We start from the raw sequence: 16,149 nt of genomic DNA on the forward strand, positions 1-16,149 counted from the left end.
TCTGTAAAACCGCGGGCTTTGGGCTTCCCTGGTGGCGCAGTGGTTGAGAATCTGCCTGCCAATTCAGGGGACACGGGTTCGAGCCCTGGTCTGGGAGGATCCCACATGCCGCGAAGCAACTGGGCCCATGAGCCACAACTACTGAGCCTGCGCGTCTGGAGCCTGTGCTCCACAACAAGAGAGGCCGCGATAGTGAGAGGCCCGCGCACCGCGATGAACAGTGGCCCCCGCTCGCCGCAACTAGAGAAAGCCCTCGCACAGACACGAAGACCCAACACAGCAAAAATAAATAAATAAATAAATAAATAAACTGCAGCCTTTTTACGCAAGGGATAGTCATCAAGACAAGTGGCTGTTCTCCAAGCGATATCGATGAAGAGTCCTAGACTTGGAGTCATAAAAATTGAGCTTCTTAGCCTAGGCTGCCTCAAGCACATACAGTACTTTTAAGTGAATTAGAAAAAGGCACCCCTTGTGACACAGTCCTGCAGGGCTGTGGATTGATGAGCAAGTAGCATTTGGGGGCCAAATAGAAAAAGGCACCCCTTCCTCTAGTGGACGCTGCCCTGTGCCTGGATTCTCGTGTAACTCAATTCAGCAGCCCTGGCTCTTCCTGCTGAAATTCTGGAACCACACAATCATTTTTATTACCTCTGAGCCTCCTTTTCCTTCCAGACAGAAAGATAGAATTGAATTGTGATCTCTATGACCTCCTTGAGCTCTAAAAGCTACAGAAATTCTAATGAGCTTTCCCATCCTTCTACACAGGGGACTAGACATCACATAGATTGAAATTCCTCAGCTTGGTCTTTTAAAAATCGTCTGATGACACTCCCTAATATTTGAATGAAATTGTGTATGGTTTGATGTGGGGCAGATTAAAACATAAATGCTTGAGAGTATACGTGATGTCCCAGGTAGAACCGGACATGGGTAGCCTGCCAAACAAGAATAACGACTCTGCGCTGTCAGCAAGGAAACAAGATGGGGATCTACCCCAATGCCCATCTATTGAGGTCTCTGCTCACTGTCTGTGGGGCTGAATGGCAGTCAGTGCCGGAGTCCTAGCCTCTCCCAGAGCGCCCAGAGCATCCAGGAAGCGTGGGCTGCAAGGAGCCAAAGACTGTTTTCTTTGTTGACGCCTTGTTGCCAGAAAACAGAAATTAGATCCTTGGCCAGAACCTCCTATCAGCAAATCCGAGTGCCAGCAGATGCTTGTCAGTAAGAGAGCAGACAAATAGCGACCTCCCTTTCCAAAGCTCAGGGATTTTCAGCCCTAAAATTAGGTTTCAAGTCTTAAAATCACACATACACGTAATGGACCCATTCACAATTCTGAAAAAGTTGGTAGAAGTAAATTTGGTTGTATTTGTGAGTATTTCTAAAATCAGTTTTATGGTTTGTTTCATTTTAGCTTTGTTTTGTATTTAGAGCAAGAGGGAGGGCTTTTGGAAACAATGACAGCCAAGGATGTCATTTTCAGAGAAGGAAACTGAAGCCCAGAAAGGGAAAGAGAGTAGCTCCAGGTCACACAGCAGAGCATATTTGATCAGGCTGGGATTATAATCTGATGCTCTTTTCACTCTCCCATGATGAAAATGCAGCCAGAAGGTTGGGTGAAAAACGGATGGCACATAAATCATTATGACCCAATTTTTCAGTCTCAAAGGATGAATGTTCTTACCAGCACCCAAGATCATAAATGGCAGAAAGTAAATGTGATTTTAAGAAAATGCTTTTATCTGTTGGTTTTCTTAAGGGCTACAACCTCTACCACTGCCCATCACAGAGGCAGACGATCTCCCATGGGTTAGTGGAGCAGACTCCCTCAGCTAGAACAACCTCAGTCCCCACCCCCCAAAACATTGTCTCTGCAGTGTCTTCCTTAGAATTCACACCAAGGACCAGATGTTCTCTGGATTAACACCTGTTTGCTAACCATCTGTTTCTTCACAAGTAATGCTCCCACCTTCTTGCGGCCCCAAAGCACCTGCCAGCAAAGCTAGCCATGGCCCAGTGTTACCCCGGGTGGTCCCCAAAGCTCCTGGGGGATCACAAAACCATTACCTGGAGACAAACGAAACATTTGGGGGAAGAAAAATAAACGCCAAATATTAAAAGAAGGCTCCCTTTATTTAAAAAATCAGATACAAGCACTAAAATCCGTGAGCTGGAGAGCACCAAAGAGAAGGGGCCCCCAAAATATATGCAGATGGAGAGTGGAATCAATCAGAAATCCATTTTATTCTTGCTGAAGAACAAGACACACCTTCTCAACAGTGGAGCCCACTCTCAGGCAACGTGGCCATGGTGCCCTGATGCAGGTGGGATTAAAGATTTCCTTCCAAAGTCACTGGGATGAAGACCCATGCCACTTCAACCCCTGTACAACCTTTTTAAAGACACAACTCCTCGGGCAGTCCTTTCTGGCACCCGGTTGCAGGGCGAATTGAAGTTTCCAGTGTAAGGGTGCTCTCTGCTGAAAACACCAGAGTCACAAACTCCACCCAGGCCCTGGGAAGGCTGAGCTCCCCCGTCTCACGCCGTCCTCATCAGAGTCGTTCCTTTGCAGAGCTTGGGGGCCCTCAAGCCAGCAATACCTGAAGCAGTTCTGACCTCACCAGAGATTCCTCAGACTCAAACTCATGGCCATCAGCCCTGGGGGAGATGGTGGCTGAAAGGCACAGAGCCAGGAAGGCCTTCTGAGTTCAAATCACATGCTAACTTTAGACGTGGGCATGTCTGGGAGCTGTTGTCTCGCCAAGAATGGACTGACTCTTTCTGCTTGAGTTTTAGGATCTACAGCAAATGAAGTGTGTGTGTGTGTGTGTGTGTGTGTGTGTGTGTGTGTGGTGGGGAGGGCGTGACTGGGCTTTGAGAGATGACCTGCTGAAAAACCAAGACACAAAGACCGAGAGGGGCAAAGCAAAGCAAGCATCCTTAGGCACAGAAGGGAGATCTGGTGACTCATAGTAACCTGTTAATATATACCGTGGCTCTGTACAAAAATAAAAAGGTTCTCATAAGATTAACAATTTATATAAATATCTGATAGAACACTCTTTCTCTCGTTTTCATAGCTCATCTTTGGGGTTGATCTTTGGTTTGTGCTTCCCTTGCTGTGCTTGATCCAGGATCGCGATCACTTCATCAGCCTGTGTTCGCTCCTGCAAAAAAAGACAATTTCCACATTGCTGTTACAAGCGTACTAATCAGTGGCAGAAGCTTCCTCAACACTTCCAGGCATCCATCTGTACATGGATGGGTGCTAAATCTGGCTAAGAATGAAACCTCATCTCCATCCCTACCCGGGTACCTTCTCTTAACTTCCCTATGTCCTGAGCAATTACTTTCCAAGATTTCTCTCTTGCCAAGCAATCTTGTATATTCAACTGCTGGCTTCCCTTGCTACTTTGTGGTCCCACCGAGATCTCCAGTTCAGTTCTCCAGGTCAGTGTTCAAGCTGAATTCACCATTTTCTCCCCCACAGGCCTACTCTGTCCTCTTCACATATTTCTTCTCTCAGTAGAGACCACCACTGCTCCCCCTGACCAGGGTTTCTTGGATCTGATAAGTCACCAGTCCTCTCTGTTCTGCCCCCTCTTTTTTGCAGTGCACATACCGTCGCCTTACTTCAGGCCACTGTTTCTCAGCCTTGACGGCTGACGTCTTGGAGCAGATAACTCTGTTGGGTGGGTTGTCCTGTGCATTGTAGGATGTCTAGCAGCATCGCTGGCTTCTGCCTACTACAGGTAACCAGTGGCACATGCCTGGCCCCAAGTCGTGACAACCAAACATGTCTCTAAATGTTGCCAAATGTGCCGTAGAGGACGCAAAATCGCTCCTGCTTGAGGACCATGGGTTTACGCTCTCATCATCTCTTAACTCAGTTACTGCGGCAGCTTCCAAACGGATCTGTTTCACACCCCCTCCCACTTGCTTCTGATGGACTCTCTGCACTTGAATCACGAGCCCCACCCTTTCCTGCTCACTGCTCACAACCCTCACGTGGGTTCCCATTGCTCCACGCTCCAGCTCGGATCTTCTTTTTTTTTTTTTTTTTGCGGTACGCGGGCCTCTCACTGTTGTGGCCTCTCCCGTTGCGGAGCACAGGCTCTGGACGCGCAGGCTCAGCGGCCATGGCTCACGGGCCCAGCCGCTTCGCTGCATGTGGGATCTTCCCGGACCGGGGCTCGAACCCACGTCCCCTGTATCGGCAGGAGGACTCTCAACCATTGCGCCACCAGGGACGCCTTTTTTTTTTTTTTTTAAGAAGATGTTGGGGGTGGGAGTTTATTATTTTATTTATTTATTTTTGCTGTGTTGGGTCTTTGTTTCTGTGCGAGGGCTTTCTCTAGTTGCGGCGAGCGGGGGCCACTCTTCATCGCGGTGCGCGGGCCTCTCACTATCGCGGCCTCTTTTCTTGCGGAGCACAGGCTCCAGACGCGCAGGCTCAGTAGTTGTGGCTCACGGGCCCAGTTGCTCCGCGGCATGTGGGATCCTCCTAGACCAGGGCTCGAATCCGTGTCCCCTACATTGGCAGGCGGATTCTCAACCACTGCACCACCAGGGAAGACTCCAGGTCCCACCTCCTTGATGTGCTTATAAGGACTCTGACTTTTCTCTCTTCTTCAGCTCACCTTGTCTTCCCCTCTCGCCTCACCTTACATTCCACCTTCCTGACTTACCACACGGTCTCTGAACACAGCACTCTGAGAAGGACTTCCTCATCCTAGTCCAGGTTAAGTGCCCCTAGGATTTAAAGGATGCTTCCACTGTATCCTATGCTTTCTCTTATCCCCACACCAATCCTTCAACAGGCCCAGCTGGTCTACCTCCAAATGGCATCTCCAATCGCCCACATCCTTTCACCGTCTTTATCGTGACTCTAGTCTACGACGCGTTAGCTACAGTAATCTTTCCTCTCCTGTAACTCCTGGGGCTGGAGGAGGTGAGGAAGGAATATGGCGTCCCCTGTAAAGTTAGAGTAGAATTCATATTTCTTGAGCAGCTTGTCCATCCGATCGCCGCCTCCTCTGTGCCCTCTTTTCAGCCCGCTCTCCGCCTTGCATGCCCTGTTCTGGCCACCCTGGATTTCTTTGCTTCTTGACTGTTCTGTGCTCCTTCTTGTCTCTGGGCCTTTACAACCTCTTCTCCCCCTGGAATACTCCTCCGAAGACCTTTACCACGGTTAGCTTCTTCTTGTCACTTGTCTGGAGGCCCCTCACACTTCACCCCCGGCTCTTTTTACTCTCAGATCAGTTGCCTTGTTCTCTTTCCCGCACATCATTTCTCACTATCTGAAAATCCCTCAATTATTTATTCTTTTACTTATTTGTTGTCTTTTTTCACTAGAAGGTAAGCTCCATGAAAGCAGGGAGTCTTGTCATGTTTGGTCACTGTTGTTTTTCCTGTGTCCAGAAAAGCTCAACACATCTGGCAAGGGAGTATTATAGTTGATGAATAAATACAGAAGTGGATGAAGGGCTGTCCCTGTCTAAAATATCTCTCCCTAAGGAAATCATGCTCATCTTTTAAGGCTCATGTCAGATGCCATCTCCTCAATGAAGCCTTTCCTGGTTTCCTCTTTGGTTTCCTCTTTGGTTTCCTCTTTCTATCCCCTAAACACCATGCATTTTTTTAATTAATTAATTTTATTTTTAGCTGTGTCTCGTCTTAGTTGCTGCATGTGGGATCTTTCGTTGCAGTGTGCCGGCTCTTCATTGCGGCACATGGGCTTCTCTAGTTGTGGCATGCGGGCTCTCTAGTTGTAACCCGTGTGCTCCGTAGTTGTGGCGTATGGGCCGCGGCATGTGAGATCTTAGTTCCCCAGCCAGGGATTGAACCAGTGTCCCCTGCATTGCAGGACGGATTCTTAACCACTGGACCATGAGGGAAGTCCCCACCATGCATTTTTGCCTCTAATAATTCCTACTGAACTTTGCTATGCTTTTATTACTCAGGCCCCTGTATTATCTCTTCACTTTGACTTTAAGCTCCCTGAAAATAAAAGTTATGTCTTATCTAGTTTGTATCTCCTATAGGTAGTCCTTAGCACAATATCCAGCATAGTAAGTTATATAAAGAACATTTTATGACTTGGAAACAAAGCCTCTTGTATTCAAGAGCTTGTAATTGAGCATAACGTTGACCAAAAGGCACCTACAAGGACCAAATATACTGAATAACAGAAAACTAAACTGTCTTGATGTCCAAATAAAATGGGTATTACTTTTATGAATATGGGGAGAACATCTTGCTGATTAGCAAACTGATGTAGATACAAAATGTTGCAATCTGAATGCACAGGAGACTGTTGTCATGTACGTCCTGAAAGGAAAGATGTTTAAGAGCTGCAAGTCTCTATACAAACAACTGAAGCTTCTAATATTGGGCATCCTTACCGGTGTATGTTGCTAAATACTCCTTGAGAATTCTGTGCCTTTTAACTAATCTATGAGCATGGAAGTCTGCCAGTTCTCACGATGTATTGATAGGCAGGCTTTCTTTGCCCAGGGATGCAACCTGAGAGCAGACGCCTAACTCAGGGACTCTGAAGATTTTTTTGCACATTGAAATCACCTGGAGAGCTTTTAAAACTTCCGACACTCAGGTTACAGCCCAAATCAATTAACCCAGAATTTCCAAGGGTGGTAGACAAAATGTCAATAGTTTGTAAAGATCGCCAGTTGATTCCCAAAGTCTGGGAATCACGTCATAGGCAAAATTTTCTAGCAGTTGCCTCAGAGGCTCTGGTCATTTTCGTCTGTGACCACTAGATGTCGCCACAGCCTGGAGAGTGAAGAACTTTCTTAACTCTGTACTTGCCAGGTTAGCAAGGCTCAAAGAGAACTTTGTGTTAGCTTATTTAGATATAAAAAATATCTTGGGAGAGAGGGCTGAGGTAATGAATAATAAAACAGGTTAAATGTTTATTGAATTAAACACTAAAGAGAAAAAAGGGCGAGGCAATTTTTCAACAATGTGATAGCTGCACTGCGTACTCAGGTACCTAGCTTCCTTAGTCCAGAAGGAGTAATGTGGAGGAACGCTGACACTGTGGATGTGGAGACACAGGAGGAGAGAGGAATTACAGGTGAAGGAAGTGAAGTTTTCAGATCTCTCCCTGCTCTGCTCCCTCTGTCAGGACCATTCTTATCTCTTTCTGTGGCTGGCTATCATTCTCTGCCCTCTTAGGATTGCGCTTATATACGTAAGTCTTCCTTGCTATCCCCCTGCAAATGCAGACTGCTGTTTTCTCCCCGTCATTTGCTTTTCAGCCTTTCCAAGCTCCTCGTGGCCAAAGCTATGCTTTGTTCAACTGTGTACCCCCAGGGCCTACCTAGTGAGTTTTCCAGGCACAGAGTAGATCTTCCATAAACATTTGTGAAATATATGAAAGAATGCTTAGGGGATATGGCTTAAAAACGGAGTCAGGTTTGATGGCAAAAAGTATATGAGAAAGAGAAACTCATTTTAAAGTTTCTGATGAAATTGGATTCAATTTAGGGATGTAAAGAGGAAATTTGATTAGAATGCCATTTTCAACACTAGAATTTCATAGCTTCATTAAGACTCAAGGCTGGAGGAGACTTTGAAGTCATCCGGTTTAGCCCTTGCCATGAAGTTTCAGGTTCAGGTTCAGGTTCAGCGTTCCATGCCAAGCAGTTGCTGAGGCTTTGACTGGAGCCGTCCAGTGACAAGAAACTCAATACTTCCAAAGAAGACGAGTCCACCAAATAGTGCTGACAATTAGAAAGTTATTCCTTATGTTGAGCCTAGATTTTCCTCCCAGGGGCTTGTATCCAGAGGTCTTAATTCATCCCTCTGCAGCCTCACAGACAGACACCATAATCTCTGCCCACAGCATCCAGAAGGATGTGATCACGGTCTATTACCCGGGCTAAGTATCCTTAGCTACTTCCAATAGAATAATAACAACATTTTAATATTTAATTTAATAGTAGTAAATGATAAACTTTCAGGTGTCCTCACCCTCTTCTACATATGTTTCATAAATTATTCAGTGAACTTTTCAAGGATTTGTTGAGAAAACAGATCAGTCTTCCCAGTGACCAGTAAAAAATGATTCCTCTCTCTTGATGCGACAATTTATCAATAAACTCAAGACTAATTAGAGACTGCCAAATATGGCTGTGAGGTCTATTTCTGCAAAGCTTCACTTCTAAGAACTCATCTGATTAAGAACTGCATTCATAGCCCTTCTTTTCCTCAAACTCATCCTACAAACATCAAATGCGTAATTGCTAGGTTACGGATCTGATTAACAAAATTTGTTCTTGCTTAGAAAACAGAGCCAGTGTTGGAAACCAGACAGAAAGGATTCTGTAAAAGTTTTTGTTTTGTTTTGTTTTGGTTTTTTCCCCATGATCTCTAAGATCCCTGAAGGGTTATGGATCAAAAGGGCTTTTCCGATAAATCAGTTCATGAAGCAGGTCTATAGGATGTCTCAGTGGCTTTCTGGGTGGGTCAGAAACTCACCAATTCTCTGTAGAGTGGGTCCAAGGTAAACCACAGAGCCACAGCACACCTCTGGCCCTTGGTGACTGCCTTCACCCCATGCGGGTTCTCTCCTCCAGATGAGAAGCTGATCATACGCCCACACTTTGGTTTTATAGAGGCCTGAGAAAGAGAGTGAAAGTTTGACTCTCAATTCCTATACTGTTACCATTTCTGCAATCCCCCTTCTCTATCCTTCTAATGGAATCCTGGGGTTGAAAGTTGCTTCAGTTTCCTCGACTGTAAAACAAAGATAAGGTCAAAACAATACCTAATTCAGAAAATAAAGTTATCAGGTAAAACGGTTGGCACAGTCCATGGCAAATGGCAATCGCTCAATTCATGCTATGTTGGTGGCTGGTAAACTCCATGAAGCAAAGGCTCTCTTTTAATTCACGTCTCTAATTTTAGCACTAGCACAATATCTGGCCTAAGTAGATGTACATTTAATATTTGTGGAATGACAAAAACAAATCAAGGGGACATGTAGAGTGCTGGCAAATTCTTATAATTGACCTACGTAGTGGTTCCTTGGAGGCACCCTTTCTAATTCCTTATTGTGCATTTATGGTTTGTGAACTTCTCATAATACAAAATTTTTTAAAAGTCAAGTCTAATCCCATGTGATACTTTAATTCCTGTTACAATATTCCTGCCCAGTAGTCCTTAGCCAATGTTTTCATACCTCCAGGGATCAGAACACACCACCCCTTTAGGTGACCAATTCCATGGCCTCCAGGGCTCTGGAATGATGGGCACAGCCCTTCCAAGCTTGGCTCAGATGGAGCTGTCCACTACTGATTAGGTAGGACAGGGTAGAAGGGAAAGAGGCACTGCTGGGGGCCCTGAGCCAGAGCATTAGATCAAACAAGCAGGCTCTCCAAACTGAGTAAGCTGAAGCAATGGAATATTAGGGGCCTTGCTTCCGTGAATAAAGTGTCTGCTCTAAGCAGAGTTCATTTTTCTTTCTTGGGAAACACAGAAACCTGACTTATTCCATAGTACAGCTTAGAAATAAAAGCAAGAAAGTGGCACCAATCGTTGTACTATTTGATAAGATGGACCAGTTCTAACCAGCTATTTTCTGAATTGACTTGAGTTGATATATGACCATTAGAAGAACCTTTGGTCCCCTTCGCCATAAAATGGGATCGGCTAAGTTTTTCCACTGCCAGCTTCAGGAGGAATATTTGGAAGATTTCCTGAAGTCCTTGGACGCTACTTAACGTAGGTACTCCCAGACTGTGTGACGAACTTGTGGAAGGTCAAAGGTAAGCGGAGTAGTCAAAGATCCTGAGGGGTGTGTGTGTGTGTGTGTGTGTGTGTGTGTGTGTGTGCGCGGTGTGTGTGTGTGTGTGTGTGTGTGTGTGTGTTAAAAGGAAGAGCAGAGAAAAGCAGTCACTTTCTGGGTTACTCTTCTGTTCACGATAATTGAGGAGTTGATTTGTCTTTGCTAGAGAGAGTTGCTTTTCTCAAGCAGCTTCATCAAAGTGACTTTCTGATGTGAATCTAGGTTCCTAGTTACTGGTGCCTCCAGCATCCATCCGATTTTGTGTTTCTGGAGCAGGAATTTGTTGTGCATTTTCACACAGAAACAGCAAGTTAACTAATACTAGAAGACATATGAAGCAGGACAGGAAAGCCTTCCTATACGCATGGTTTTAGGATCTAATTTCAATTTTTCTGAGCTGCTCATTCCCTGGTGCTGGTCAAGGGCTTACTTATCCACACGTGCTTGCCATTGCTTCTACGTGATTAGAGTCTTGGCATCAACATCTTACAATACTAAAGAGAGGCTGTGGGAACAATTTAATGCTTTGTCTCTGATGGAAGAATTGAAAATATGTTTACACATGAAGAACTTTGGGAAAAGAAGCTATCCATTTGCCTGAAGCGGTTGGGATTGGTTGCAGGTACGTGGAGTCACAAAGGACTAATCTTATCAAATGGAGAGCATCACCTCTCATAGATCAGGTATGCGGAGGAATAAACAAGCTCCACTAATGACATTGCTTCTAAGGGAAAATGTATTCTGAAGTTTAAATGATTGTAAACATACGTTTGGAACACAGCCCCACTGAGTTTAGTTTTTCATGAAGCAAATGGAACTCATTGGATTTTATCTTTTTCAAACTTGCACAGAGAAACCAAAATAACGAAATACCCAAGTTTCACAAATATGCTGCTGTCGAAAATAATCCATGGCTCTTCCAAGTATGATGAAAGAAAATTCCTTTTGATTTGCATCTAACTGATGATTAAAGTCAGAGAAGGCTTTGTGCTGTACTTGCCTTGAATAAATGTACATCTTCAGCCACCATTCAGTAATTCTACAATTTCCAGATTTTTCCGAAGTAAAGAACTTAGGAGACTATTCTTCCTTGCATAGCACAAAGCTGGGGCATTTCCCTGCTCCCATTTTCCCTCCAGAATCAAGGGAGGGAAAACTGAAAAGGAAAACTGTCCATTACTCTTTGCTATTGGCACTGGTTAACTAAGAATTTTAATTATCTACAACATGCTCCCAAAACTCTACCATATGCATTAATCTGAAGTAGAACTAATTTTTGAACATAGATCTCTCAACTTGGAGCTTTTTCATTAAAACATTGTTTAAATTAGTTTTACTTTTTTAGGGGATGGTGGTGGTTAGATTCAGTACTTTTAAAAATAGCTGCATCTTTATCTTAAAAGTATAAATCTTTTAAAGAGGAGTAGCATCTGCTTTCACATCTTTAAAAAGCAGAATTACAGTTAATTTTAATTCAAAAATTGGTGAATTCACACATATTTAATGATTCATTTATGATTCATACATATCAATAATATTCCCGCCTTACTTACTTTCAAACATTGAACATTTCCAAATATGGCCACTAGATGGCGCAGAAGCAAAGAAATCTTTTCAACCACCTGCCTGATTTTCTTTCCAATTGTGTGAGATTCAAGCAGTTTTGAACCTGTTAGCAGAGCTCAGAAATCAAATGCTTTCTGCACAGAGGCTTATCAAAAGTTGATATTTTTGTATTGGCATTTAAACTGAGCCTGGATCATCAGTCTTGATTTAATTTCCCAAATCATGAAGCATCAAAATACTCCCATGATAATATTTAAGCTTTTCACAAAAAAGAGTGTGAGGCATCATGACCTTTTAAATATACAGTACATTAAAGTGTATGAAATATTGTTCTTAATTAGATCAATGTTTCTGGACAATTTTAACCAGAATTCCCATAGGTTTTCCCTTTAAGTCCAGTAATACATCGTTTTTATATCATTTGCTTACACCCTGGTAGTATGCCATGAATGAGACCAAGAAAAGGGTACAAAATAAGAGGGGAAAGAAATAAAACGCAGAAAAAAGTTGTGGAAATAGCTTACATAATGCAAAATCCTTGAAATCTATCACATACATGTCTCAACTATTTTGATTTTGTATAGAGGAAAGAGATATCTCATAATCTACTTATAATTCAATTATCTCCTCAATCGGAAAACCTCTTTTTTCTACCATGGCATATGCTGTTCGGCTTAAAAACCAAAGATTCTGGCTATACAGTTTATATGTGTTCAGTAGGCTGGTTGTCCAAAGGCATTAGTTTGCTTAGGAAGATGGTGGTTGAGTTTAACTTTTGATTTTTGATCTACGAAGGTGTGCTTAGAATCTCATCCAAAGTATGAATATATAACACGTGTGTCTGTGTGAATGTGTATATATCAATTTTCAAGTATAGGTTTACTTACTATCAGAATTTTATATATATATATATGTATATATATGTATACATATATATATACACACGCATATCATAATTTGGATAATGAGGGGTATGGAAGCCAATGCTCACCTAACATACAGAGCACCAGGGTACCTGAAAGCCATTCTGTAGAGTCATTTGACTTGTCATAGTCGTGGGTGATTTAAGAATAGGTGTTTTTAGGTTCCCATCAGATTACTTGGCAAAGAATCAGAAGACCTAGGTTCTAAGTCTAACACAAACTAACTATATGATCCTTAATATATATTCTTTAAATTACCCATCTGTAAAAAGGAAAAGAAGATTTTTATTGATGATTCCATTTCTAACATTTTATAATGTATACATTTACTGGATCTCTCTCCACCTCATGAATTCTCAAGCTCAGAAATATTTGAAATCCAGCAGTCTTTGGAAAATGGCAAAATTGAGACTAAAAATGCTAGATAAATTTGCAAGAATAGGCTTGCTTACGGTCACAGTTTTGGCATCCATCTCAGTGAATATGAATTCGCCTCCTTCAAAGTCATCATTCATATATAGGAGAGCACTGTAAGAAGAAAGGGAAGCAATTTGTACTCCTATATGACTACACAACATCACCGCAGAATACTGCAGACTGGGCATGAACTGACCAGCCTGATTAGTAAGTTTCCTCTGAACTAAACGTTAAAATGATTGACCCTCCTAACCTTCAAGAGTAAGATCAGATGTAGGGTCATAACCCCGAAGTATTTATTTATTCCACTCAGGTTAAAGTTTTAATTATACGTCAAACTTCATCTATCATTTCACCTCCTCCAAATAAAATCTAGCTAGGTTTAATCTAGCCCTTTGATCTCGCCCACAGAATCTAAAACTCTGTTCTTTCCTTTTATACTAGTAAGTCAAAAGGATGTATTTTTTCCGTAAGTAGCTGGAGAGATCTAAGGGGTGTATCCAAGTCTTGCAGATAGGGGGCGCTCAATAAACATGTTTGTATAGAGCACAGTGTAGTAATAATTAACACGTTATATACATGATGACTACAACTGACTCTTTACACAGTAAAATATCATTCAATAAGACAAAACTTTTTTGTCCTCAGTTTTCAGTTTCTTACTTACAAAATGCAGACATAGATAAATGATGTGCTGTGATCCCTTATGCCTGCTGAGACGCACACCCTGTGTTCTCAGACTGAGATATTAATACATATACCACAAGGAATATGTTTAAATAAAAGCCAAGTGAGAAAAAAAACCATAAACTTTACTTTTTATATTAAAACAAAATGGGCATTCTGTGGAATAAGATGCAACAAATCGTGCAGGGATTTTTAAGATAAAAATATGATATGCTGAAATCACTTCTCAGTTGTGGCAGCCGCTTCAGAAGATTATTTGAGCATTTCTGCTTCATTGAGATGAATGTGATGACAAGCAAAACAGATCAGCTTTCTAGTTTCCATGGGGTTTTGATAACTGTTGGGCAAAAGCTTGGTTCTGAATCAGATGCTGGCGGTACCTGTAGTCCCGGAATGTGTAAGCAGGAGGCTCCTTCCAGCATTCATTGGCCTCTGGATCCAACAGGCAGTTGTCAGCATGGATGGGATGACTCAGGTCATTTCTTCTATCCTGTTGACCTGCCAGAAAAGGGAACAGGGAAGCATGAGAAATTGAATGCCGTAACCTCCAAGAGCAAAGCTGGCAATCTGTCTTCTCCTGTGGCTGGTGCCCCTTGCAAATTTGAGGATCAGAACTCAGAGCAGGCTAAAGAACGCTGGGCAAGCACCGTGAAGAGACTCTGGTCCTGCTTCGATATGAACTTGATGTAAAAAACTGTAGGCAAGTCACACCTGTCTCTTCAGCTATAAAAGTTCTCCGATATAAATATACATGCAGAAATTCCATGCATTTCATGGGCTGTACTTTGTGTGGGGCAGTCAAAGGATGAGGATAAAATGCAAACGTCAAAAAGAAAAGATTTGGGCTTCCCTGGTGGTGCAGTGGTTGAGAGTCCACCTGCCGATGCAGGGGACGCGGGTTCGTGCCCCGGTCCGGGAAGATCCCACATGCCGCGGAGCGGCTGGGCCCGTGACCCACGGCCGCTGGGCCTGCGCGTCCGGAGCCTGTGCTCCGCAACGGGGGAGGCCACGGCAGTGAGAGGCCCGCGTACCACAAAAAAAAAAAAAAAAAAAAAAAAAAAAAATTAAGAAAAGAAAAGATTTGATGCAGCTGAAGGTTCACAAGTGGAAAAGTCTACTTCTGTGACATTCTCTCCCCCCCTCCTCCTCAGGAGGGTATAGAAGAGAAGATGTAGAGAAAAAAATAGTGACGCCAGGGAGTGAGGAGGTCTCTGCCTTTTGAAAACATTTCTTTCAACAATCCTTTTTATCTTCTATGCTTCCCCTCAATGCTGGTGGGCATAATGGTGACTGTAATTTCCAGGTTCTTGAACCCTGAAAAGTGAAACCTAGAGCAGAAAGGGATTTTTCTGTGTGATTGTAGCAAGCAGAAGAAATGGATTTGAAAGGGAAAATAGGCAGCGTGATGGTCTTCTAATACTTTAGGGAACCAGCAAAGTAGAAAAAGAGGGAAGGGAAAAATCAGAGTGAGTAAGCTTCTTTTGTTCTAGAAATGTAGAACTCTTCTGAACCGTTAGTCTGACATGTTCACAGAGCTTTGTTCTGCATTGTTTTCTTTCTCATTTCACTGTGGGTAAAAGGGAACATGTTCAGATTCTGGAATCTCACCAGACAGGGCTGTGCGGCAGACCATGTGTGTATAGGAAAAATACAGGGTTGAGTTCAGCATGAAATAGGATTCGACAATCTTTCGAGCCTTCTCGCTGATGTCATAAAACAGACGGGCACTCTTCAGGGAGACTCGGCCTTCATAACCAAACTGAAGAAAAAGAAGAATATTAGAAACTACCGGGTTGATTGGAAGGCTGGAGGAAAACAGATGCTAGGTTTTATTAAGCCAATATAGGATGCTCATCTCTCTGTTGGCTCGTGGGAATACTACTACAGACTTGCGGATTTGGTTTAGGAAAATGAGGGAAAGTTGAGAGCTAAATATCCCTCTCCTCTCCTCTCAGAACACTTTCCTCACTCTTCTACAAAAACACCTCTCGCAGTACAGACTGATAACTTTTTTGAGTACGTTTTCACCATTGGACCTTGAGCTACTTGAGGACAAGGGGGTTGTGTATTATTTGTCAGATGCCAATCTAGGAAATAGAGTTTGATCAATTGATAACCGAATGGAGGAATGAAGGAGTGATTAAAAACAATGAAGGTGCCATTTCATACTTGCTCCCTTCAATGAGCTGATAGGTCCATATCTTAAACCTTTCTCTTCCCTGTATCTGCCATTCCCAGAAGATCCTGGGTTGACCCTTAGGAATTCAAATCCAAAAGAAGTTAAGTTTTACTTTGAGTGCTCTCAGGACGGTTGCACCTTCAAACTTTTCATTGGGTGTATGGGGTGAAGTTTTTCCTCTGTATCCATCACCAACAAGCATGATTCCCTAGAAGCAAAATACAAGGTGCTTTACTAATGAGGATAACGAATTCATCCCATCTCCCTTTCTGCCTTGACTGCCAGAAAGCTGAGAACCAAAGTCAATACTCAGAACCGTCTCCATTTTATTCTAGGATTCCGGTATCATTAATTCTTCCAACCAAAAGAGGCATCTTTATTTAACTTTCACCCCGCATTTTCATTATAAAATGGTGCCACTGCTTTCTGTAGAAATAAGTAGAACATAAATACTTAATATATTGATTAATTATTGATAAAAATAAAGAGACTTTTCCCAGCGACTTTATATGATAGGCAGGGCACATGCTGGATACAGTTGTCCTAGGAATGAAGCCTCTAGCTCT

The 16,149-nt window shown here is 42.9% G+C and overlaps 1 protein-coding gene across 1 annotated transcript in view; it reads right to left on the bottom strand.

Annotated features, from left to right (window-relative positions):
* Positions 1 to 2,120: 2,120 nt before the first annotated feature.
* P3H2 (prolyl 3-hydroxylase 2) overlaps positions 2,121 to 16,149 on the bottom strand; it is a 146,109-nt gene continuing 132,080 nt past the window's right edge. Inside the window, exons 10-15 of the mRNA XM_079922017.1 lie at positions 15,696 to 15,791; positions 15,013 to 15,163; positions 13,785 to 13,902; positions 12,753 to 12,828; positions 8,503 to 8,643; positions 2,121 to 3,167 (exon numbers count right to left, since the gene is read on the bottom strand). Coding sequence (XP_079778143.1) covers positions 3,075 to 3,167; positions 8,503 to 8,643; positions 12,753 to 12,828; positions 13,785 to 13,902; positions 15,013 to 15,163; positions 15,696 to 15,791 — 675 coding nt within the window. The 3' untranslated portion in view covers positions 2,121 to 3,074. The remainder of the gene's footprint in view (positions 3,168 to 8,502; positions 8,644 to 12,752; positions 12,829 to 13,784; positions 13,903 to 15,012; positions 15,164 to 15,695; positions 15,792 to 16,149) is intronic.

This window comes from Stenella coeruleoalba (assembly GCF_951394435.1).
Source record: "Stenella coeruleoalba genome assembly, chromosome: 5".
Lineage (NCBI taxonomy): Eukaryota > Metazoa > Chordata > Mammalia > Artiodactyla > Delphinidae > Stenella > Stenella coeruleoalba.